The sequence below is a fragment of the Orbicella faveolata genome, unplaced genomic scaffold, assembly GCF_042242905.1.
Source record: "Orbicella faveolata isolate gen_17 unplaced genomic scaffold, um_ofav_v1 contig_14, whole genome shotgun sequence".
Taxonomy (NCBI): domain Eukaryota; kingdom Metazoa; phylum Cnidaria; class Anthozoa; order Scleractinia; family Merulinidae; genus Orbicella; species Orbicella faveolata.
Window position 1 is genome coordinate 18,184,426 of NW_028301541.1, and position 27,070 is coordinate 18,211,495.

General features: G+C 37.2%; 2 protein-coding genes across 3 annotated transcripts; one reads left to right on the forward strand and one right to left on the reverse strand.

The window, feature by feature from the left end:
* The first annotated feature begins 35 nt into the window (after positions 1-35).
* On the forward strand, positions 36-10,172 carry LOC110064515 (cystathionine gamma-lyase-like). Its single transcript, XM_089286825.1, has 15 exons — positions 36-401; positions 554-635; positions 1,183-1,278; positions 2,885-2,997; positions 3,528-3,611; positions 3,717-3,764; positions 4,247-4,304; positions 4,814-4,891; positions 5,631-5,783; positions 5,987-6,108; positions 7,581-7,633; positions 7,804-7,870; positions 7,995-8,066; positions 8,640-8,698; positions 10,107-10,172. The coding sequence occupies exons 1-14, from the start codon at positions 153-155 to the stop codon at positions 8,667-8,669; spliced, it is 1,305 nt and encodes a 434-aa protein (XP_089142951.1). The 5' UTR covers positions 36-152; the 3' UTR covers positions 8,670-8,698; positions 10,107-10,172.
* LOC110064509 (uncharacterized) lies at positions 9,379-27,060 on the reverse strand. Of its 2 annotated transcripts, none has more exons than XM_020771567.2 (13): positions 26,819-27,060; positions 23,928-25,630; positions 23,132-23,236; positions 22,086-22,301; positions 20,625-20,868; positions 19,205-19,342; positions 17,155-17,268; positions 15,495-15,562; positions 14,465-14,569; positions 13,528-13,643; positions 12,179-12,317; positions 11,152-11,272; positions 9,379-10,688 (listed from the first exon to the last, which is right to left on the reverse strand). In XM_020771567.2, exons 1-13 carry the CDS (start codon positions 26,916-26,918, stop codon positions 10,573-10,575), a joined length of 3,285 nt encoding a protein of 1,094 aa, XP_020627226.1. In that variant the 5' UTR covers positions 26,919-27,060; the 3' UTR covers positions 9,379-10,572. The 2 variants fall into 2 exon arrangements, 1 of the variants encoding a protein (XP_020627226.1); XR_016206450.1 differs by lacking the exon at positions 9,379-10,688 and adding an exon at positions 11,782-11,953 and having other exon boundaries at positions 11,174-11,272.
* Positions 27,061-27,070: the final 10 nt, after the last annotated feature.

Genomic DNA, 27,070 nt, shown 5'->3' on the forward strand with positions numbered 1-27,070 from the left:
GGGGACGTGGCTGTTTGTCTTTTGATTCTGTTTATTGCGTTTATCGATTCCAAAAAGTTTGAAATTTGAGTTTTGACAAGATGAGAATCGTGTCAGCTCCTTTACTGACTCGGCATCTTTCTAAATATTTACTCTGAGAGCACAAAACAAGAATGGCAAAAACTTTGCATCAAAGAGCGCTGTCGCGAGTGCTATGTCATCATCTCTTGCCCCGGGCCTTTCTCTCCTCCTCTTCCAAGATGGCGAACGAATCGGGACAAAAGAAGCTCGAACCTTTTCCGCATTTCGGTACCTTAGCGATTCATGCCGGCCAAGAACCCGAGCAATGGAATTCAAGGGCAGTTGTACCGCCGATCTCAATGTCCACGACGTTTAAACAAGATGCCCCTGGGGTTTATCGAGTGAGTTTGTACATCTTTACGATGATTAACTTGTCAGCGGCGCTTATTTGATTATCTAACTTACGTAACTTTACATCGTACATCGATCTGTGTACATGCACTATCCATTTATGAACATCTCTGTGTGTTTTCTCTGATTTTGTGTCTTTTAGGGATTTGACTACTCGCGATCTGGAAACCCAACAAGGAATTGTTTTGAGGCGTGCGTGGCGGCTCTAGAGGGCGCGAAACATGGTGAGAAGTTAAAATAATTAGCCAATACGCCACGTGTTATTCGTTACAAATAACTTGCGCACTTTACTCCTAGTTAGTTGCCACGGCTTTTGACGGACGTCCCTATATATATTACTTTTCTTGAACAAATTAACATCTAATATTTAACACTCCAAGAATTTGATTCCGTTACTGTACCCTTGTAATCATTGACCTGGTGTGAGGGGGTAAGGGGGGGGGGGGGGAGGGGGGGTTGTCTGACTTGTTGACTGAAAGCAGGCCACATGAACGGAAAAATCCCATGCAATGATAGGGCATAATTTGGGGCATCTTACTTTCTGTGCCCCGTAAGAGACATGTTATGTTTTTATGCCATATGATAAATCTTTTATTTCCCAAGCTTGTTTGGTTAAAAATGCTGGATAATGAAGTTGTTCTTTTGTGTGATTTATGGATCTCAACTGACATCTCAATTCAGAAATGCACAAAATGAACTTGACCAATATCCAGCCATCTTTGCCAAACAAGCTCAGTCAGTAACCCTGTTATAATTGCTTTCTACTCTCAGGTTTGGCGGCTGCATCTGGTTTATCAGCGACCATGTTGTTGACTCACCTAGTGAAGAGTGGTGAACACATCGTTTGTATGGATGATGTTTATGGAGGTACATGACAAATTGTAATGACAAAATCTATTGAGGCCAGGAGAAGTGTAGTGACCTGATAAGTGTACTGAATTGGGCATTCTGGATTCTAGCTCTGCCAGGGGTCATTATGCCGTGTGTTTCAGCCCTGGGGGTGGGGGGGGGGGGGGGGGGGTGGCGTATTCCCATATGTGGACTATATAGGTATGTGCCACAAGATAGGGTAGGGTTTTTGAGGTTGTCAATCCTTAAATAGGGTATCATTTTTGTCCCTGTTGGCATTGAGGTCCAGATTTGATCCTTAGATAGAGTGTACCTAAATTGTATCAGCTAAAATTGCAGTGCATAAATGCCAGCTAAGTGAAAAACAAATGATCTGTTAAAACTGAACTATTCGTATACTTCTTATGTTACAGAAACTAAATAAAGTTGAAGCGTCCACGGCTATGCTTGGTTTTTGTTTTTCCCTTCTATAGGATGTCATGTTTTTGGTTTGCACCTTAAATAAGGTCTCATTTTTCATATCTTTCATCCTTAAATAGGGTCAGGCTTCAAGACCCTTCACGGCACACACCTATCCAATATTTACGAAAGTACCCCTCAGGGTAACTTCAGCAAGACAATTCGCTCACAAAGTCTTTCTCCTCCTACATGTATAAATGGATACCTTGAATTTAGCCTGCAAACAGGCTCCCAGTTGGAGGAGCAATTGCAGCAAAAATTCGGCACGACGTGCCGAGCAGCGCTTTGCGCCAAATTTTTCCTGTGCTTGCTCCTCCAACTGGGAGCCTGTTTGCAGGCTACCTTGAATTTATTAATGCCCCATTAGAGAGAGGTCTGAGTATCCTACATCTCATTAATTTTTGGCCTACATGTAAATATACCATATTTATTTAGTATATAAATTACAGTTACAAAATTTAGCAATTTTCCTACTCAAATTTTATCTGAACTACCTGTATCCCATTAATTTTTTTTAGCTGAATATGTATGCAGTCGGGAGCCCATTACCCGGAGCCTCTATCTACTATACTAACCCTGTGAGTCAACCCTTTCCTGTAATATTTTAGAAACAGCTCTTCTTGGAGTTTTTACACAACCCCTTTTTAATAGCCAATCAGTTACCCAAGCTGAGACCATTTTTTGTCACAACAAAGACTAGGATCCCTTTTGGCCACTAATTTGCATTTTATTTGCAGAAACAAGATATTTCATGAGAAAACTAAGAGACCCCCGTGGTAATTACAGTTCTAAAAATAGAATGATACAGGAAAGGGTCGACTCTGGGTTATAATACACATGGAGGCTCTGGGTGATGGGCTCCTGATACAGTTGAACACCCTGTGTCCCTAAAACCCCCAAAAGGGGCCTCTTTAATGTTGGGGGTAACTCTGTGATGGTTGACTGTGTCAGATATGTGAAGGTGTAAAAATGAATGGTGTAAACTCTTTCAACATTAACCCATGACCACTTTTAATATGTTAATGAATGAGAAGTGGTCATTATAATGTTCAATGTAAATCGACAAATCAACGATACATTATTACTTATTAGCAACAGATACAAACAATATGATTTTTAGTAAATTTAATTGCAGGGATAATAATTGTTGCTATTTTATTATTAGGTACCAACAGGTATTTTTCAAGAGTGGTTGCCACACAGATGGGAATAGAAATATCATTTGTAGATGCCACTGATTTGAGTAAACTAAAGAGTGCTATCAAACCAAACACCAAGGTATGGATTGCTTGCTTTCAATTAGTATGCCATTTATTATAATCCATCAAATATTTTCGCTCGCGTGTGATTGGTCTGGGGAATATCCAAGAATATTCTCCAATTTTCAAACTGTGTGTGTTGCAAAAAGGATTTGAAGGATAATAAACACAATAGCCTCCATTTGGCGCAAAAATATGATAGGATAGTTGTCCTTGGACGTTATCTGTTCCTCAAAGCTCACAGTTTTCCTCAAGCTATGCCCTCAGAAAACTGTTTGCTTCTCGGAACAGATAATGTCTGCAGACAAATATCCTAGCATATTTTCATGCCAAATGGAGGTTATTGTTCATATATCAATATTTGGTACACAGTGTGTGCAAAGAACTAAACTTCGCCCTTTGCACACAGTATGTGCGAATGATACTTAATTATAGTCACTCCAGATAAATTCTGTTTCTTTGGTTGGTCTGTGCTTGAAGGCACAGATTAATTTCCAGTTTAAGAAGACATAAATATATTTTTCTACATGTAATTTCATTTAAATACAGATGGTGTGGATTGAGACACCAACTAACCCTTTACTGAAACTTGCTGACATTCAAGGAGCTGCAGACATAGTCCACCAACATGAGGTATGTTTTGTGGAAGTTATAGTCTTGAGTTTATGATCATGCTTGTATTTAGCATATTTTAGCTCTATCCATAACTAACAGTCAATATCGAAAATAATATTCTAGGGAGTGTTTTTAGTGGTGGACAACACATTCATGTCATCATATTTCCAGGTATGGTATGTTTGAGTGATATCTGTAGGTGGCATATATTATTTTGTAATGCTATAACCATACATGTAGACATGCAAGGCGTGCATGAATTGTCTGAATAAGCTATGTTTGGGGGTGGTAAAAATAAAGCTCTAGGTAAAATTGGGATTGTAAAATTAAGAAGGATGATTGCATGTTCTAGTCGCCCATTAATTAGCTTGTCTATAGTTTGTTTTTCTAACTTAATTTAGTTACCCCTTGGGCTTCTAAAATGGAGCACCATATTTATGTATCACTATGTACATACAGACCAGAAAAAAGTTTTCTCCAAAACATTGGGGGAAGTTGCTTTTATCAATGAATAAACTGGTAATATGTAAATAATTGATCATGTTGACATATTGTACAGATATAATGCTCTTCTTAGAAGGAATTCAAGTTTAGTCCAAGTAAATTATACCATTATATTGTAGTTTTAAATAATGAAATATATTCTTTTGCAGAGACCTTTGTCTCTTGGGGCCGATTTTGTCATGCACTCAGTCACAAAGTATATGAATGGTATATGAATGTTTCCTTTTACCAGCCACTATAGTACACCAACTGTCCATGTTTGGAACAGCAACATTTTGACCCATAATTGTTAATTATTATTTATTTAATTATTATTATTATTGTCTAAAGAGACTTCTCATCAACTCCCCAAAAATGGATAACACCCACACACTGTGTCAAAAGATATCAAAAAAATCCAAAAGTCTTGTTTGAAATGACAGAAAAGTACCGACACAACTTTGTTGGAATTCAGTTTGTTTTGTAATCGATTATATCAGTTACTACAGTGGAACCTTGATTTAACGAACCTCTTTATAACAAAGTCGTTGGTATAACGAACAACATTCTTTAGCCTGACCAAAGTTAGTAACAGTAAAATGTATGGAACAGAACTTTGATATAACAAACCTCGATATAACGAAATCCTCGTCCCTGAATTTCCACTGTATCCATATTTACCAAAAGAGAACTCTTTGTATCTTCCCAACTCACCGATCACACTGTGCTTTTTTCAGGTCATTCTGACACTGTAATGGGAGTGATTTGTACCAATAATGAAGAACTCTGCAACAGGCTGAGGTTTCTGCAGAACTGTAAGTCTGTAGACTCATTGAGTTTAATTTGTCTGTTGTCTCATTTCATTTTGATACTCTGTAAAATTGTTTCATTCAGACTTAATTACCACACATACACTTATTACACATATGGATTACTTCATTTTAGAAATTAAGATAACACTCATAATCTTATATTCATGGATGGGCTTAATTATTAGGCACTATCAATGTACTGTTTTGCATTATTTTAAAACCATGCAGTATATAACAAAACTATTACACTAAGAAACAATACCATGATAGTGTTTTAGAGGTTAACCCCAACCTTGTAACACTTTAACGCTTTTGACTGTAGGGTTTGCTCAGAAAATTAAAAGCCTTCATGGCTAATGCTTTCTTCAATTAATTTAGATAGGAGTATTGGTAGGACCTCAGTGAGCACATTTGTTGATGAAAAATAGCTGTCAGTGGTAATTTTTAACTGTTAATAGTTATTACTGGACGAGGTTGAGCAAAATATTGTGATTTCTAAGTGGTGAGCAGATCAATTATTAGACGGTACTACGCATGAGCAGACCATTATTTGTAGGCAGCTATTTGAAGGTCACGTGGTGGGCTCTCAGGCAATGGAAAGGAAGAAAAAAATACATCAAATGATAATGCTGTTTATTCTAAAGCTACTGGAAGGATAGAGGTTTAGACCTGAAGATTAAAACATGTAGTACGTATTGGTTGATACACTAACTTACAATAAACTGTCTTTTGATTCAATCAGCTATTGGTCCAGTCCCTAGTCCTTTTGACTGCTACCTTGCTAACCGTGGGCTTAAGACTCTTCATCTACGCATGCGGCAACATCAAGTCAATGCTATGGCTGTGGCTAAATTTCTGGAGCAGAACCCCAGGGTGGAGAAGGTGGTGTATCCAGGTACAGTGTCTGCCAAGGATTGGGGGAGGAGGAGGAGGAGGAAGGGGGATAGGTTGCCATGTTCAGGGGTATATTGATAAGGGGCATTGTTTTAGGAGTAGAAGTCCATGATATGATTAATCAGCTTTTCTTCTCAATTTTCAATTCTTCACTCTTTTGTATCTACAACTGTGTCAACACTTTACAAAATTTTGTTTTGTCAGGTCTGGAATCTTTTCCCCAGCATGAACTTGCTAAAAGACAGATGACAGGCTTTGGTGGAATGGTGACCTTTTTCATCAAGGGAGATATAGAGAATGCCAAACAATTTTTCAAATCATCTGAGGTATAACTTACTAGTTAACTCTTCATGAAACAACATCATAACAACAGGATGGTTTGGAAGGATTATGAATTGGTACTTCTGCTGATTTCTTTCAAATTAAGAGTCTAGTCTAGTCTATCAACTTTATTGGTCACAAAATTACAATATAATTAAAAGAAGAAAAGGACCAATAGGAATTGCACGAACGGGAAAGAGTCAACGAAGCAGAGATGGGTCATTTATTTGAAGCTGGAAATTCTGTGAATATAATGGCAAGAGGTTCAGATTTATTTCCTATAAGCCACCAAGAGAGCCTATTCCAATAATTAAAATTGCTATTTATCTGATGTAGGAAGGCAGATAATTGTTGTCGCCATTGAGGAACAAATATTGGGGCTGCAATAATCATTTAGTTGTATTAATTGTCATAGATGGTATACAATCATCAAAGCCTGAAAGACAAGCTAATGCGCCACAGAAGTGATTAGCTGCAGAGCTCTTTGCACATATTGCATTCTCACAATTCTCCATTGTCAATGTGCACACAATGCAACCCTATTGTGCTGTATAATATCTCTTATCATGCACACTGTTAATGCAGCTACATTTTGTAAGCATTGTGGGCCTATAATGCTAAATCAGAGACAAGTACATGTACTGTATGGGGGGGGGGGGGGGGGAATCCAGGAGTTTTGAAAGGGGGGTGGCTCATACCTTGGGGTTGCAGAATCAATGGAGTATGTTCCCAAAATGTTGCAATTTGAGAACTGGAGCCTAATTGAAAAATACCAGCATGCCACAAAGTAGACATTAAAATGAGGTACCTGTCTAGAGAGTTGGCCTTTCTTTCTGCCATAATATTCACAACCATTTTCAAATTTGTTAATGTTTTGCTCATCCAAATGGGGTGGCTAGCCACCCAATCCAACCCTCCCCCTCCCTAAATCCACCATGTAGTCATGAATGGCTACATACATGCCTATAATGGTTCATCATGGAAGTGTCTATGCTTCGGGTTTGCTAAAATTTTAGGTTTCTCAGAAATAAAAGGGGAAAATACCAGGTGTTTTTGACTTAAGGTCTGGGGCACTCATTTTAAATATTTATTCTAACAAGGCTGTCAAAGGGTCGTAACCCGTAACACCTGTTATGGCTGAGTATACTTGATAGAGGATCAAGGCTACAGGTGACTGAAAACGTCATGACAGTCCTGTGGAAGAGGTGGTTATTTGGGAATGGGGGTTGGGGGCTAGTCATGTCACCTGCAAGGAGGTGTTTTGAGTAACTTTAGCGAAGATATTGGTGGGTGTAAATTTTAGGAATGATTTACAAAGTCTAATGTAATATATGTGCTACTATTTGACACCACATTGTATTCACATTTTGCAGTATGATTTTCAAGCCATGAGCCACAATAAATAATTCTGACTTACTCCCTAGTTGCCATGTCAAGCAAATGCAGTGATTATGAATCAATTGTTTTCTTTTTTCAGTTATTTACTCTTGCTGAGAGTCTTGGTGGTTTTGAGAGCCTGACAGAATTACCGTAAGTTTCGTGTTATGAAGGCAGAAGCATTTGTGTGCACTTGTTTACAGCACAAACCCTCCTATTAATGTATTGTCTTGATTTGCTTAAATTTATTCAGTCAGGGATACTAATCTCACGTGATAGGTTATGTAACATTCTTACAACATTGACCCCATTTATCTTTGTAGGGCGATCATGACTCATGCATCTGTTCCAAAAGATCAGAGAATAGCATTAGGAATATCAGACACTCTGGTGAGTTTTAATATGACAAATGTGACTGTTGGACAGTGACATTTACAAGAGTAGCCCATCAAGTGTCCAACTTGTTTAATTTTTGTGTAGCAATGGTGTTACAACTATCTTAACTATCTTCCAGATTCGTTTGTCTGTGGGACTTGAAGATACTGAAGACTTGATTGAGGATTTGGACAAGGCACTCAAAGAAGCAGTGAGTGGCATTATGCTAAGAACAATATTTAAGCAACTATAATTTAATGTGCAGTCATCTTTAAGGTTAACATAAAAATGTACCATTAATTGTTAGGATTTTCCTCACACAAACTCCAAAAAAAGTATTTACTATTTCTAGTTCTGGATGTAATATGTCAAACACGAAAGACCATGTTTGACCACATCTCCAAACACCGAGAAGAGAGTTGAAAATACAACATGGAGCATAGTGCTTTTGACAAACTTTGAGGTGTTTGGAAATGTGGTCAAACACTGTCTTGAGTGTTTGATATATCTTCTCAATCGAAACTAAAACTGAGGAGAAAATGGAGAAATAAAATCGTAAAAATCTATGCCAATTGAGATCAGATATCCACACACCATCACGCGCATGATTTCCTTTGCTTACACGTGATGAATTATTAAATAAAAATGAGTTTGAGAAAGTGGGTTAGTGTTTGAATAAAAATATGCGTCAAAAATTAACTTGGGCAATAGGTTATTATTGAGTTATGAGGAGCATCTGACTGTTCAGTATCTTAATGTAGTGTGTAAAATTTGTCATTTTCAGGTACCAGATTCTCTTCTTCAGGGAAAATAATAAATACAAAATTGGAATGACAATTAAAGGTAAATATTATCAAAACAGATATATATAAACAATAGCCTCCATTTCCTTGTGGTACGCTCTCGGAAAACTGTGAGTTTCTAGGAACAGATAATGTCCAAGGACAAATATCCCAGCATATTTTCGCCCCAAAGGGAGGCTGTTGGTTATGTTATTCTTCAGTTTTGAAAATTGGGGAATATTCTCGAATATTCCCCAGTTTTAGTTGGGGAATATTTGGTTACGTGAAGTGTTTAGACCAATTGCACGTGAGTGAAAATATTTGATGGATTATAATTAATGGTAGCATGAGTAAACCAAAAGCATTGAAGTGTTATTTTGTGCTTCAATTCTTCTGGATGGCACAAGGAACATGTTTGAACTTATGCTATAACGTTGCCTTCACTTTATTTTGTGCTTTAATGCAAAACAACTTTCTTGCTTGAATCACCAGAAAAAAAAACAGCCTTAGACTTGTTTGTCTAGAGGCTCAAAAAAAAATTATTGAGTAAAATGTTTAGGTGGTCCAGGGTTTTTTTAAATTATTTTAATTTATTTATTCCCTAGGTGAAAATTTTACAAAAATTACAAGTAATTCAGTAGACACTGTAGCGAGGTAGCAAGTTAGGCTTATGTGTGAATACACTGTATCTGATTACTTAAGATTTACTTATTAAATTTGCATGAAGAACAAAGGAGTCACTTTATTTTACCATTAAATTCTTTTATTTCCTTGATATAGTATTAAATAGTACTTGATGGTTTATTTTTAGGTTGAGAACACAAAATATGGGGAAGGGATAATAATAATATGTTTTTATTAGCATAATCCAGTAACTGACCATCAGCAAACTTGACATCTCATTGGCTACAGAGGTAGCAAGATACATAACTCAACAAAACTATTAAACAAGTCATAACAACTTTCTCTGTTTAATAGGTCAGCTACTGGGTGTGCTAATAACAGCAATTAGACTCCTGGCTTGCAGTACTGCTAATAATTTGATTCTTAGCTCAATAACAGACAGAAACCTCAAGCTTCCTGAGTCTAATATTGTAAATATTAGTAACAACAAACCAACCTCATTCCCCGGGTATCTCTCTCCCCACGGTGAGAGAGAGACCCTGGGAACGAGGTCGACAACAAACGTGCTGTGTACTTGTTATATTTGACTAACAATTAATATTATTTAAATACACATCTAATACTTTTTTATAACCTAAAGGCATGCGAAACCCTGAAATTCTAAAGACAAAATTGCAATCACTGTTATGTCGAACCTTGAACAAGAAAGCCAATGTCCAATGAATGTTCTTTGCCTCCTTTTGCCAAAAGACCGTTTCCTGAGTAAATAAACTTAAAGCTTAAAGTATTAAGTGGCATGGCGAAGTCTTTAACAAGACAATGGTTTTTTCTTTCTTTTTTTTCAGGTTTCTCAAGAGGTCTGACCAGTTGCATCTGATATTTTTAAATGCAATAAAAAATGGTTGCATGAATTTTGGTTTGTGTCATATTTATTTATTGCTTGTAGTCATTATCCCTCAACTTAAGACCTGGGGGGTTACATTCCCCACCCAAACAAAGTAGGAGGGGTTTTAACATCCTTCAGCCCAAATTCTTGTAGTCATAATCCCTCAACCTAAAACCTGGGGGGTTTACATCCCTGCCCAAACAAAGAGGGATGGGGTTACATCCCTTAGTTCTTGTAGCTTTCCATCCCTCAGGCCAAACTCTGGGTATTGGGCTAGAGAGGCGTGGAGATCATAAGACAAAGTCCCTTGAACAGGAGAGGAATTGAGTAAGGAAACTTTACTCAGACTAGTGCTGGGAATTTGTAATGCCTTTGCACAGGGTACCTCATAAGATAGTGCTGCACATTATATTTATGACTGTTACTTATAGCGCATGGCGTGGGGGCCTGTGTCTTGTTGTCTTTTTCATGTCTTCTTTAACCTTCCATCTCATCAGTTCTAAGCATGCTGCTGCATCCTCATGACTGTCATGACCATCAACTGAAATGCAAAAGTAAAACAAATGTTCCAGAACTTGGACCAATGTGTTACTTGCCCGGGGCTGTCATTAGGTGTTGAGTCACTTGTAGCCTTGTTCTCCACATCCGTAACAAAATTGTTACTTTGTGGGTGAATTCTATCAACAAAAGGCAATTTCACCCCTAGCATCAACAGAAAATGTAGCATACTCAGCCATAACATGTGTTACGGGTTACAGCCCTTAACGACAGTCCTGCTTGTCTGTTGTTTGTACACTTCCTTAAAAAGTTTCAAATTGAGCAGTGTGGACTTTGAAGTCCCCAGATTCTAACAACAGTCCAATCTCTGCTAACGGACATCTCCCATAAGCTGAAACTTAGCAATGTTTCCAGCCATGTACAATCACTGCATTTTAACCTCCCTTCTTTAAGTGGACACTTTTTCTGGTCCTGAGGAGGTGCCACTGTAACACATCACTACATACCGCTATCCTGAATAATCTTCTTCAGATGTTCTGCCATGAGGTTACGCAGTGCTCTCTTGTATGGAAGGCCCAGTCGGTGAGGAAATACCACAGAAGTATCCACCACTTTACTGTGAATTAACTGGGAAGACAAAATGTAAACTTTTGATATACCGGTACTGGTAGACTATTAAAACTATAACAGTAACTGAACTGTGATACAATAAAGTTCCAAAAGTATCATCTCCCCTACAGAAGCAATTGCTATTAAATTTCTCAGAGTGAAAAAGTAGTGCTCCTTAAAAAGTGCGACCATGAATGAAACTCTGTTCAAAGGTAGCCAGTGATATCAAATTTTAGTTGACAAGACACTGCTGATGGCTGTACTGTACATCCCACCATGGTTTGCCTTGCTTTGATTGATAGATCTATCTGACAACTGGCTGTCACTCGGGCAAAGCTTTATTCAAGCAAACCCTTACTGCTCATGTTATATAATATTAGTTGGGGGGACAGGGGGTGGGAGCCCAGGAAAATAGGGGGCAGGAGAGGAAAGGGCGTGAAGCAGGAGTTCTAAGAAGGTGGGAATCATTTAATATTAAGCATTAAAATACTTTCAAAAACAAGAACCCAAAATGTTTTTTGACTTACATTTGACTTATTTTGAGACTTCTTGACTGATGGAAAAATGAAAATTTGCCCTGGGGCTGAAAGACTGAGGCCTACTTCAAGTAAAATTGGAAACCCTTTTACGGTGGTTACATCATAGGTCATGCAATGTTGTCACTTAAGCTGTCAAAAGACGTGAGTAACAGGAGCAAGTCTGAAAACAAAGGAAAAAAGGGAAAGAAACGCCTAAGGATTGCGCAGCTATATGACAAGGACGTGTTTTGAGTCTCCTTATTTACAGGGGATGGGAACAAGATGGACAAGTATGGGAGTCACGAGATAAAGGTACAGGAGGCGGGAGAGCAGGGTACGGAAAGTGGGAGGTTCTGACCCTCTGCCCTCCCCCACATATTAGATACAAATTATTTGTACTAGGTACCTTAGTTGCTTTGAGGTCACTCTCCAAGCTATGACCAACCAATATAGTGTCCCTGTGAATCATGCTTAAAAGCACTGCTTGTACTTCATGGATAGTTGTTGTCACACCACGTAATGACTCTGCTGTTACTCCACTGAACCTAAAACAAACAGAGAACATTGTGCAAACTGAATTACAAGCATCTAGCCCTTCTGTAGCAAGAAGTGTCTAGGAGTATATCTACTTTTGGGATTCTAGATCACCACAGGGTCAACCCAGCATTAAATTCACCAGTGCTCATTTTACACTCCTATTTAACAAGATCAAGAGACACTCAGTGAGAATTAGTGCCTTGCCAGGAATACAAGGACCCTGACTAGGGCTGAAACCTAGACTGCTTGAACCAGAGTTCAGTGCAGTAATCATTACACTGTATTACCTTACCATTACTACAGGGTTTACATGTATGCGTGGCACATGATGATCAGTGAAAAAAATTAGTGTGACACATGAAAAGCAAGACAGTAAAAGACATAATTATGTGATTTATGTGAATTCATGAAAAAAAACCATTGTTAAAATTAAAGTAGCTAAAAGTATACAGTTGAACCTATCTAATACGGACACAGAAGGGACAGAGTGAAGTGTCCATATTAGCGAGCTGTCGGTATTGGAGAGGCCACTATGATGACGTCACTTTCAAGTCTCCACTGACAGTTTAGAGTGCTGAGTAACTAAAATCAGGTCCAAAAGTGAGTGTCTTGTGAATTTCTGAATCTAAAGTGATAAACTTTATTGTACTTCTCAGTTACATGCTGTACAAAAGATTTTGGAACAAAACGAAATACTACTGCAAATTATTGACACCTGGTCCCTGGAGTGTCCATAACAAAGAGGTTAGATTTGTATGAATTTGCTCCCTAGGGCCTAGATTTAGTGTCTGTTGTCCGTTTTAGAGAGGGTTCGTATTATAGAGGTATTTTTTAGAGGAAATGTATGAGAATTTTGTCAGTACATAGGAAACTGTCTGCATTAGAGAGGGTCTGTATTATAGAGGTTTTTGGAGGAAATGTATGAAAACTTTGTTAGTTCATAGGAAACTGTCCTTGTTAGAGGTGTCCGTATGGAGAGGTTTCCATATGGAGAGGTTCGACTTTTGTGGAAGGTGAATTTTGTTTAAAATATGTGCGTGAAACAGGATCACAACTCCTGTTTCTACCCTCCTTAAATTTATGCATAAAGGTTCCAAATTGAATTAACTTTAGGGAAAAGGGATTTAAGTACAAGAAAGATATAAAAAGGCACTGCGTGACTTTCAAATTATAACGTGACGTCATCTCTCCTGTTGAGACGTCAGTATGTTACTGTACCTTGTATTGTAGTCCACAATAGTTCTTTCAGGCAAAACAAATGAATCATACACGCTCTCTAAATTCCAGTTCACAACAGTGATCCGAGTCAGTTCCAAACCTGCAGTAGTGTAGCACTAAAAGTATACAACAAATTATACAAAATTTACCAAAAATGTCCGTCTTTGTATGCTTTATTCATCTGGCCTCATGAACCCAAAAATTCCATACTGGGGGTGAAAATAGGTAAAATGCAAGACTTGCCAAGACACTGACAGAGATCCTTGCTTACTGTGCCTTTCAAAAACACGTGGACTCTAAAATTCAAAGCTCAACCGACAAATGCATTTTTCGTGACCGTCAATCAAATGTTCAGCAGCTCCTTCCAGCTTCTGACTACTGCCAAGCGTGCAGTAATCAAATTGTTGAGCACAGTTCAGAGAACAAAACAGTGCTCAGCAGTAGTCAGAAGCTGGGAGGAGCCGCAAAAAATTTGATTGACTGTAGTGAAAAACGCATTTGTCAGTTGAGCTTTGAATTTTAGAGTCCGCATGTTATTGAAAGGTGAGTAATGATTCGAGACTGGAATAAAGGCCTTATGAGTCCCATGGTGTGACAAGGACTGATGATCATGAATCTTAAATGATTTAAGACTCCAAAAAGAATGAAACTCCAGAAAATGAGGCTTTGTGACTTATCATAGAGGCTTCCAAGATTTCAAGATTGGATTAATGTTTCCAAGGCCCAAAATTCAACATTTTGGAGAGGTACATGTACATATATTTGAGTCTCACTTGGGAGAAAAAAGTGAGAGCACATTTTTTTGTGTGACATGCATGTTTGCTTTGAATTGACTGTGAAACAACTAATTCACTCACAGATTCATTTTTTCAAAAATTACTATACAATTTAAATTCAAGACTATTAACAGCACAGAAATATGGATTTGAAAACTTGCCATTTCACAGTCCATGGAAAAGATCTTCTTTCGTTGGTCTGTCAGTGGACTTACTATGGTAGTCATGAAACCATCTGTGTTGTACACATTATCACTCACATGAACCTGTCAAGAGGATGGATAAAAAATGTTAGAGCCAATCCAAGGTAAGCAGTAAGGGTAAAGGGCTTTCTCCAACCATGAATGCAAGAACGAGCCCAAAGAACAAAACAGTGCAGATGTAGTAAATGTGATAATCATTAGTGTTTTTACTAAAATCCTGATCCTACTGGCCTGAGTATTTTCCGATATTTACATGTAAATTAATTGGTCTAACATATTGATATTACATAGTATTTGCTTAATTAAATGCTGAGCACTACTTACAGTTATTTCAAACTTGGCCTTATTTACCCAGCAATAATCCAAGGTCTTGCATTAATGTTATTATTGACATAAAGTTTTCATCATTTTTGACAACTCATTTCTTGGTCATTACTACCTGAATTTCATGAATTTTGAAGCAAAATTAAACTAAACAACATTAACAAAAAACAGTAAAATATAGACCTTGCTTAGAGCAAGAAGTCATTGGGGTGTAGAGTGCATTGATCACGCTGGCCAATTTCCTATCATAAAGATTTGTCTAGTACAGCGGAGTCCCGATTTGTCGAACCCTCAGTTTTTCGAACCTCCTAATAACTCAAACCAAAAGTTGTTTTCTCTCCTCGGTCAAACGCTGTAATTTTACTTGGATTTCTCAAACTATCCAATTTTTCAAACCAATTATCGTTTCCCATGGAAGCTCAAAAAAATCGGGATTTCACTGTATATAATATCAGAAGCATATCACCTAGGTGATATGCTTCTGATAACATTCACATACAGTCAGGTTTAAATTACTGCTGGACCCCAAATAAAACCTAGTATTGTACCTCAAATTATCATCTATGGGGCATTTATTTGAGACACAGCATTATTTTAATCAGGAGCAGTAATACACGTACAGCATATCAACAGTGCTTAATAAAATAATCAAGTTGAATAATACCTTTCCAACACAGCAGCCAGGACTACCTGCATCTCCTTGGCAGCAGGAATAATTTGTGATAGGTTCTCCTGCAATGATTCATTTCAGGTCAATAATACATACCTGTATAATATTGTCAAGCTAGCCTGAGTTTATCAACAGAGATGCCTCTCTTTATATACTGTTAAAATTAATCTTGCTCAAGAGATGCAGAAATGTCTGTTTTCAGGAGCTTTCGATCCCCACAAACTTCCCTACTAAAAGCCTAACCCTATAGACATCAATATCTATAGAGCAGTTTTCACTTCAGTAGGTAGGTAAAGTTTGCATACGAGCCAGGCCTGCACTATCTCTGGTTTCATTAGCATGAAGCAACTATAAGTATTTCTACTCCCCCTGGATGGGATGCTAGTCCATCGCAGGGTTACCCCCAGCATTAAATTTGCCAGTACCTATTTATACACCTGGGTGGAGAGAGGCACTGTGAGAGTAAAGTGTCTTGTCCAAGGACACAACACAATGTCCCCAGTCAGGGCTTCAATCCGGACCGCTCAATCTGGAGACGAGCACACTAACCATGAGACCACCACACCAAACGTAATTTGTGTTTGCTTTGGTCTTACATTCCTATACTAAGTGAGTGGCACAAAAACCTGACATTACTTTATTAGCCAATCAGAAGTAAAACCAAAACAAATAGTGCCTCACCTGCAGACATTTCCCTGCTTTCACATCCCCTACATGATTATGAATTTGTTTCCAGTCTTGATTGATTCACTGATAAGAAGTGTCTGTGTCCTTTGTGATTGGCCAGGGTTTACTTATTTCTTTGGTTTTGCTTTTACAACACTCAATTAAAAGCCAAGCTATTGTTTCTAATATCATAACATGGTTTGAAATAGATTAATATGCCACAGTCCTGCACTTGAGCACTTGAGATCAGGAAATGACAAAGATCACTCTATTATTCCATCTAATTTATCTGGTATGTACAGTAAAACTTAAAGGCTCAGTACATTATTAATACCTACATACATGTGTATTAAATTAATATGACCAAAAATTAATTTTGACGACCTAGGGCTGGATTAATTTTTGTGTTCTCCATGCAGTGTACTGTCTTTTGAATGCCATTATTTTACAAAGACTGAAAGAAAACAGTATACCGCAAATCCTCGAATTAGCGCCCCCCCCTTGAATAAGTGCCCCCTTTGAACCCCCCCTCGAATAAGTGCCCCCTTTGAATAAGCGCCCCTCCTATCGGCCAAAATTTAAAATAAGCGCTCCCCTCCTCTCCCCCTATTTTGTGGACAAGTAATGAGACAGCAAAGGATGTATAGTTTTCGTCTTGTAGTACTAGATTTGTATATTGTCTCAGTTTGTGACCACGTGAATTTCTAATTGTGCTGCGATCTAAACTTTAGGACCAGCTTTTTATGTCGATAAACAGCTTATGTTGTTGTTTGCACGCAGATGATGTATTTAAAAAAATGATCATGTCAGTGGGAAAAATTAAATAAGCACCCCCCCCCCTCGATTAAGTGCCCCCCTTGAATAAGCACCCCCGTCTTCTCCTAAATTTGAAATAAGCACCCTGGGCGCTTATTTGAGGATTTATGGTACAAGAAGAATGTCTTTCAAATTCTTAAGACTGACGTAAACTGTCAAGACAAATCTTCACCTCTTTTTCGGAATAGTTTCCCTGCATGATATACACATTCCTCTCTTGTTAAGTACTTCCCATCTTCAAGTACCACAAAAGGCTTGCCACAACGACAGCAAATCCTCCGTGAAGCTGAGGAAAAAGGAAGATTGTTCAAGATGACAAATAGAATTACAAGTGTATCTGATTGTAGTTGTTTCACAGTTTGTTAAAGTTGGGCTTTAAGGATTAGCCTCAATTGATAGTTCATCGTCATAACCTACTTGATTTAATTTGCAATAAGCCCCCACTCTCCCAGGTGCCCTCCCCTATTATTAATTATTACCCTTTTTTTCTTCCAAACGAGGCTGACTGAGGCAATTTCTGAAGATGAAAAACGAAAACAATCTAAAACCACCCACTAGTAGTTTTATTGTATAAGTGCTTTTTGCTAATATAAACTCACAGTTCCCACTAGTTTTGATAGTTAAGGGTCCTTGGGACCCCCAGCTCCAAAGAGTTGGGGGTTCTTTTTGCTTTAAGAGGTCCTTTGCCTATAGAGCGTGTTCACGTGACGTCATCAAGTTCTCAAATCCAGAACTAAAGAGCCCCTAAAGGTTTTCTCCTCATCAGGCATAAGAGGTACTAAATTTATATCTGTTTACAACTTTCCAGCGCAATAGCATCCTTTGTTTGGAAACCAGCGCAATTTGAATTTCGGAGTTATGGCAGAGCATGACATGAAGTTAAGATCGCTCTTGTCACAAAATATACACTTATCTTGTGACTTTTAGCCATTTTAGGAGTTTAAGTATTAGGAAAAGTGCTTGTGTAAATGTTTTTTGGTTCGGTTCAGATAATCAGTTGTCTAGATAGCCAAAGTAAGTTCCAGATGTTTACACCATTTTCTGGCCACCATATTGAAGGACTAAGGAGGTTCTCCAACATGGTGGCTCCATACCAGGTTTGATAATTTTGTGCGGAACATTTTGATGAATATCTCAACTTTGGGACAACGCACATACCTCAAACTTGGAGAACTGTCTTCTTTATTTATTGTCTATAATACCACAATTTCTTGACCTTATCCACTGAATGGTTTTTGATTTTATTTTCTATTACATGACACTGAACACACTCTATTACTAAAATTTTCAGAACTCTTTTCCTGTGTCCCAAGGACGCACTTTGTCAAAAAACTGTGCATCCTTTTCACTTTTTGTGCGTATAATATGCACACCTGTGTGTTAATGGGAACTCTGTAAACTTCAAGAACAGTATAGGCACTAGTTGCTTTACTAAATGAATTACTATAAAATTAGAATATTAATTACACGATATCAAATAATAAAGTAACTGCCAAAACCCAATGCTCTTGAGTTTAATTTGTACTTTTGCAACCAATAACTGACAGAGAACTTAATAACAAAGAGCAAATTAAAAAGAGATTCAAAGAGTGAAAATGGCCAATTAAAAAAATTAATCAGAAACATATATTAAAATACATGTAGTCAAAGATTTTCAACTGTGAGACATTGCCATAGCAACTTACCGGGTGAAAACTACAGTAACTGGTCAAAACATTTTCCTTTTTGTTTGGTATTAAAGGCTTCTTTGTTTATACAAGTATAAACTGATATTGTTCCTCACATATTACTTTAATGACAATAACAAGAACAAGAACAAGAACAAGAACACGAACAAGAACAAGAACAATGACAATGACAATGACAATGACAATGACAATGACAATGACAATGACAATGACAATGACAATGACAATGACAATGACAATGACAATGACAAGAACAAGAACAGTAACAAGAACAATAATAATAAATAAAACTTTTATAGCCCAATTTTCCATGACATACATGATCAAATGAGCTTTACAATTAGATAATTGATTAAAAACAAATAAAATAAAATATACAAGTTATTAAGATTGATAAAATCACAAGGCGAACAATAGCAAATTATAACAAATTAGATCCTAACCCTACTTTCTTAGATCCTAGTTTATATTGCCTTTGCTGTTGTTACTAGGAATTATAAACCTCAAAGTATCACAAACAGAATAAATACTTACAGTCTTTGGAAGGCTGCTCCTTTCTACATTTGAAAACAGCTTTTCCTGGTGCTGAGGGACATGGTCGTGGATAGCCATTCTCAACTAAGTCCTCTTCACTCATTAGATACTTGGACAGAAAATCATACATCACCTCTTCTGTAATACAATTTATTAGGAATCAAAAGAAATAATTGCATGTTAATAATAATTAATAGTTATACATTTATATGACGCTAACACTATGAAATATTTGGAAGTGCTTAACATAAAAAAAGGTAACAAACTAAAGTAAAGATCTATAAAAAGCATAAAATGTGCTAAAAATACAAAAATACAAAATGGCTTAATGTAACTAAGATTTACAAAAATTCTAAACAGCAATTTTCATAAGCGATTTTAAAAAGATTTGTTTTCAATTGTTTTTTAAAAATGTCCAAAGACAAGCTAGATCGTATGGCCGAGGGCAAATTGTTCCATAAAAATGAACCCAAGCTAGAAAAGGCGTGGTCTCCAAATGTAGTGCATTTCCCTCTAGGCACGGATAGAAAGGCTTGATCACAGGAACGAAGTGAAAATCCCAGATTAGGGTTGTGGAAGAGGAGATCCTTTATGTATTCTTGTGTTTTGTCCGGCAAACAAGCTAACTAACAGGAACTATTTTTGCAACAATAGTAGATTCTTCCTAGTAACACCTTGAAGTTGGCTACATGTAATATTTTAATTCTCTTCTTAGTGTTTAAAAATAATTTATGGTGAAACACAGTCTTTCTTAGTTTGATATATTACTGCAGTTAAAGAGATTGTTTTGTGGAAGGATGATAATAGTCAGAGATGTTAAATATCTCTGACTGAATCATATGACCACTATTAAATATTGAATTTTTGGTGCATGACCTGTGGTACATGCCAAACTGTTAAATGGAGAATTACTCACTACACATAACTTTTTAAAAAAAGATTTATGTATCAACTGTGAATGTCCAATGTCTGCTCATGCAGTGATTGGTCTAACAATAGATTATAGACCGATCGGGGCATGAGCAGACATTGGACATTCATAGTTGATACTTAAATCTCTTTTTGAAAAGTTATGTGTGGTGAGTAATTCTCCATTTAAAAGTTTGGCATGTATCACAGGTCATGCACCAAAAATTCAATATTTAATAGTGGTCATATGATTCAGGGCTGTCATTAAGTTTTGAGTCAACTGTAACCTTAACCCTCACACTCAGAAGAATCTTGTCACCTTTTAGGTGAATTGTATCAACTATAGGCAAGCTCACCCGTAAAACCACCATGAAGGACCTATCAAACATACATACAGCAGAAGCAGGTGTTACCAGATACAGCCCTTATTGACAGCCCTGGTGTTAGTGCAAAAGTAGCCAGTTAATCCACAGTGGTATTGTAAAATAAGTAATTTAATCATAACATTTACCTGTGAGTTGTTCAGTTGGACTAACAGGTTTTTCCTGATTTACAGGACTCTTTGTACTGACAACAACTGCCCCTGACGACAATGTCTTAGTGACAGCTACCCGTGTTGCGGTCTCAGTTTTGACTGGTGACGGTGATTCCAGCTGTGTCATATCCCGCAGTTTTTTAATTGCATTCACACAAAGATTCAAGTACACTTGTCTTCTTGTGCTTCTGTCATACAATGCTTTCTCTTCGTCTACAGCCTGAACATCAAATATTAAATCTCTTAGACCTGTCTCCTGTATTCTATTGGGATCAACTGTTTCTGGTTGGTTGGGCTTTTTTGTGTTCAACTGGGGAAAGCCATTTTTTGTTGGTTTGGTTGATCAACCTTTTCAACAGTCTGCAAACCAGGTTGAAACAGTTGAAAAAGCATTTGCATGAATACATCATGTGATTGTAGCTCGCATAAGGACTATTCCCAGGAGTTACTGCAGCTGCATTTCAACCAGAAATGGTTGGAAAAGTGTTCTATTGAGATTGGTCAGCCGTATCAACCCAAACTGGTTGTGGTTGAAATGGTTGATCCAAATAGAACACAACCTTACTACGATTATCATTTGAGTAAGGCGGGATGAAAGTTTGGTCACCAAGTTTTAAATAAATGTAAAAATTGTGTTGTTGTCACAAGCAACTGGCTCCATATCCATTGGCAACTTGTCGGCCTTTGACGTCATTGGCAGCAAAACACGCTAAATTGTAGGCAACGCGACAGGTGACGCATGGCTGTTGATATTGTTACCAATGGAAACGAGGTAAGTTGCCCATGACAACACCATAATTTTAAGGCCAAAACTTGGTAACCAAACTTCCCTCGTGCCTTACTCAACTGATAATCGTAGTAAGTTAATAAATATCTCTTACTTATAATAATTACTAAGTTCAAGGTCTGCTCCATAAGTTACCAACCATGTTTTTCCCTTTCAATTTATGGCCCTGGAAGCACAAACTGTGTGGGCCATAAATTGAAGGGGTAAAAACAAGGATCCGAGACTTACAGAACAGAATGAAAGGATGAGTTAGTAAGACATCAATTGTATCTCTATGTGTGTATAGTAGAATATCGCCCCACTAAATTGGCCAATCACGGTGCACATAGTATCTAATAAAGAGGCATAATAAATAACAGTGACTGTCTCTAATTACATGTTAAATCTGTGTTTAAGATGCCTATCAAAAGGACAAAGCAATTAGAAGTTTCATTTCTACTCTCAAAACAGGGCTACCCAGCTTTTAGCCTCCTGTTATCTATCTTCTAAGGGAATTTCAAATTAGAGAGAGGTACTGTAAAGGTACATAACATCACTTTTAATAACAACTAAAAGCATCTTGCCCAATAACACAAGGCTAGCTCAAAACTTTAAAATAACAAAGGAATGGCAGTATATCTATTCCTTAACTACCAACAGCTAGGAGTTACCTTTTCAAATGCTTCTTTCTCAGTGGAGCATATTCTAAGGTACTCATCCACAATCCTGTCCAGGTACCTTTGCCGCTGACTTTGAGGCACCTTAGCACCATACTCCACAGGAATCCTCGGTCTCGGCAAGGATCCTGCAGGGGTATTACTCTTGAGGACATGGGCCACCCTTTGTTTGGCAGGCCTGTAGCTCACCGCAGAACTGACAGAGGATTCCTTTGGAATAAATTCATACATTTATCAACCATCAGCAATATCAATGGTCTAGCTCTTTACTATGAATTTTATTGCCTTTCCTGCAAAGCAAAATGATCTGTTGATCTGATTCTAGACCTCTCTATCTATTACGTGTAGCTACAGCAGCATTCTATGATCCCCAACAATATTGCTCAGTGATGCAAATGAAAGTCCATTATAGGACAATAGCTTACCAAACTACAGTGAATGCCCATTTTCAACAAAATCCAAACTATGATCAAACATTTTGTCTGTGATAATTGTTTTAATCATCAATGATAAATGTCAGTTTGCAGATGAATAAAATATCTCTTGAACAAATTGAACAATTCCTAACTGATTTATGGGCTCATTCTCTTGAATGCTTTTGTGCTGCGTTAATGCACCTTTAGGTTTTATTAACACTTAAACATTCAGATTAAATAAAGTTCAACACAATGTAATGTCTGAGAACATAATTACTTGTTGTTGCCATTTGCTTCACCAACAAAAATGGTGACTCAGTTGACCTTGATAAGTTAATAAAGATGGTGAATTTTAAGCTTGGTAATGAAATGTGAAGGTGAATTAATCAACATGACACGAGCGAGGGACAAAGAAAAATTCTGCATCCCCGACAGGAATCGACAGGGGACTCAGAATTTTTCTTTGTCCCACGCTCGTGTCATGTTGATTAATTCACCTTCACATCTCAGTTGGCCTTATTTACATTTAAGAAAAGACAACATAAATATTAATCTGTACCATTGTACTTTGCATACAAAACATGATTACAATAAAATTAAATGCTCTTTTAATACAGTTCTTACCAAACTTTCTGGGGTTACCACAGACTCATTCTTCTTCTGTATGGCTGAGAGCGTCTTAGGGTACCTCCTAACTGGATTGGCATTTGATGATAATCTCCTCGGCAACTGTAACATAAAAAATCTATAATTTTTTTTATATGTACAATATCTTGCAGATAGTATACCATTATTTAATTTGTCAGTTTTATGTGCCACATTTTAATAACAACAGAACAGCCCACTCCATGTGTCCATAAAACTTGAAATTCACCGTGGTTGTCAATATTATATCAAATTGATAATAACAAGAAGCCAGACACTCTGAAAATTGACTGGCTGTGAGAATAATTTTCCCGACCTGGTTAGCTCAAGGAAGCTTACTGCACCTTTCAATAACATGCGGACTCTCAAAGCTCAACCAACAAGTGCTTTTTTTGCTACAATCAATCAAATGTTCAGCAGCTCCTCCCAGCTTCCAACTAATGCTGAGCACTGTTTCATTGTTTGAACTGTGCTCAACGATTTGATTACCGTGTGCTCGGCAATAGTCAGAAGCTGGGAGGAGCTGCCGAACATTTGATTAACAGCAGCAAAAAACGCATTTGTCGGTTGAGCTTTGAATTTTAGAGTCTGCATGTTATTGAAAGGCGCAGTAAAGAAGTTCATTTCAAAACGTTTTGGCTAATGGCTAATGGCTGAATACCACTGACAATGAAAGCTGTCAATAACAAGTTCCAGAGCTCAAACGACATCCCTGCTTGATGCACTTGATTTAGAATGAAGTTTGTCTACAGACACTAAATACCACTCTACTTACATGACTGGATGTGTGCGCAACACGCTGCTTTTTCCCCAGTCCTAATGCATTTGCCATTGATAGCTGTTTTTCCACACTAGTCTCTTTTGATGTCGATGGCATCCTCCTCCTAGGCAATTCATGCGCCTGGTTTTTAACCGGTGATTGTGAATCCTCTTCCAGAATACTGTCATTTTGTATTGGTAATTCGAAATCATCCCAAATCCTCTTTAGGGAACAGTGTTCTTCAGCATTCATATCCAGGTTGTCTGCACTAGACATATCACTTTCATCACTCGACAAAATATGAATAGGTGTATTTATTTTTGGTTCGATTTTCCGTACGCTTTTACTCTTGTCTGTTCCTTTTTTCTCTGTTTTGTGTGCTTTTAAAGTCTTCACTGGAATCACTTTTTCTTTGCTTTTCTTTTGCTTTTCTTCTTTGTCAGTTTTAAGAGCTTTTTTAGTGGGACCAAAGAAATTAATTTCAGTCTCACACAAGTTGTGCTTTTTCTTAGGCTGGTGATGAACACTTTCTTTCATTGACTTTTTAATGGTAGATTTTTCTTCTAATTTAACAGGGCTGTCAAAAGCAGCTTTGTGTGCCTTTAAGTGTTGAGAACTGTTGTTTAGAATTGATTTTCTAGAATTGTCCGATTTAGCTGACTTTGAAGCGGATGTGAAAAATTGTTGCAATGTTGCTTCTTGATTAACACAACCTTCATCCTTGTTAATAGCTTTGCAACCCTCTTCACTCTTCATGGGCAGAGAGTCAATAGAACAATTAGCATGACATGGCAACTGTTGGGATTTCCTTTTCTTTGTAGTGACATCCAACAAGAGTGTCTTATCTCGACATCCATCATCTGAAATTTGAAGCGGAACAGATTTCCTTTTTCTTGATTTATCAGATTTGTTAGATTTCTCCTTAGTGACAGCGAGGTCATGACTCTCACCAAAACAGTCAAGTCTGGAGTCTATGGACATTTCACCTCTCTCCTCCTTCACCTTAACATTGTTATCAATTACTCTTTCATTTGAATCATCCTCCTCAACTTGTTCAACTTTTACTGCCTTGTAAGCATCTGCAGGTTTGATATCACCTTCATTATAGCTCGAAACAGGTTTATCTTCAGTATTATTTTCAGATGATTTTATACAAGTTGAAGTGTTGCTGTATAAACTTAACAAAGTGGAAGAATTTGACACCAGAGACTTCAAATCTGTATTTTTTAAAGCAGCCAAATTGCTACGGCTTTCCCCACTTGGTGGACAGGCTGTCAATCCTATAATCTTTTTCTCCTCATCAGTAAGAGAAGCAAAGGGCTGCTCAGAGTCATCTGGATCAAACATCTCTACATTGCTGTCAGTTGTTACATCTGAGGTAACTGTGGCTTTCGTTTGTTCCAAGTTGTCTTTAGGCAAAGATTCTTCCACAGTTGACTGTTGATCAATAACAGTCATCTCTTCATTTGGTCTTTTAAGAATACCTTTAATTGCAGTTGTTGTGTTTGAAGGGAGTTTGTCGTCATTGCTGTTACCAGTCTCCTGAGCTGGTTGCAACTTGCTTGTCTTGTTTTCTGGTGTACTGGTTTTATCTGCATCTTGCAAATTGTCTACAGCAGAACTTTCAGAACTTGATGTTTTGGTTTTATTAACAATGTGTCTTTCAAGAGGACTATTATGTTTATGAGGTGAGATTTTGCTCTTTGAAGTCTTCAGTCCTGTTTATTTTAAATTAAAGAAAATAAACTTGCTCAGTAAAAGTTGTTCTTTTCTATCATATTAAATAGTAATTTTTCTTCATCAGTCTGTGTACATGTAAGGGTAACTCCAAATAATATATAGATCACAAAATGATATTTAATCTCACTGTGGAGATCTTTCAAAGAAAATGGCATAAAGGAACTGTTTATACAACTTGTGGCTATTCCTGAAGGTTCCTCTTCCTTCAATTAGAAATGCACTACGTATATACAAATAGCCATAGAGAAGGCACCTTATATATATTAAGTAACTTTGCCTTCCAAAAACATGCGTACTCTGTTTAATCAATGGGTTTGTGTTTCACTGCCAATAATAACTATCAAGTTTACCTCATAGGAGACAGAAATTTACTTTAATAGGGTCCAATAGGTCAGAAGGTCAGAAATACTTACAGTGGTCATAGTTTAGCAAGTTTCAGAGAGAGGCATTAGGGTTTTCAGTTTTAAAGTAAATGTAATGTTTTGGTTATTTTTCAAATCGGTTTTTTTATTTTTGCATTTTAAAGACATCTTGTTTTTCGAGTTTTGACATCTGCCGCATTTTTTTTTTCCCCCTTTTTTAGCATTCAGTTTTCCATTTTTGGTGACAAGAAAAGCAGTTTTTCAGTTTTGGTTACTTTTTGCCTTGTTCCTAGCCCTCATCATTTCACCTCATTCAATCCACGTTCGTTCAATGTGGTGTTTCATACAGATAATAATTGATGTTCAAATCTAATTACAGATGTATAAGCTTAATTTGTCAATTAAGAAGACTAATCAAATATAATAATAAAAAGAAATATTTTCCCCTAAACGCAAGACTAATTTACAACTCTCTGATTAGCTTATAGTGTAAATAAATAATTTAACAATCACACCACTTACTGGCAACTGATTATATAGCCACTCAAACTTATACTTATTTAAATCAAAATTGCAGCTGAACAGCTAATATAAGCTTATGACTTGAAAGTTATTAAGTTTTAATTAATTTAATTAATTATAACTCGGTATTATTCTCTAAAACTGTCAGTTAATATTACTACTCTAAAATATATTCACAACTTCCTAAGCAAAAAGAAGGTGTAACATCAACTCTCATACCGTTAGAAAATATTTTCGTATATAATAATTTCATGTTTAAAGAGCTACGAAAACTCTGCCTACCTGGTTTACTATGTCGAAAATGGCAAAATGGCCGGTGGCACAAACCATGGACAAAGAACGGGCAGTTTGTACTCCGAAAATAGCCTGCTGTTGGAAACATTACTGCGATAAGACATCAATTTATTACTTGACTGTTTAACAACCGGACAACGTTAAAAGAACACCACAACAGAACATTTTTCCTCGTAACTTTTCCAGCATATTCTTCGATTCGTATTTTCTTCTGTCTGTGGTCGAGCTTGGTAGCCAGGC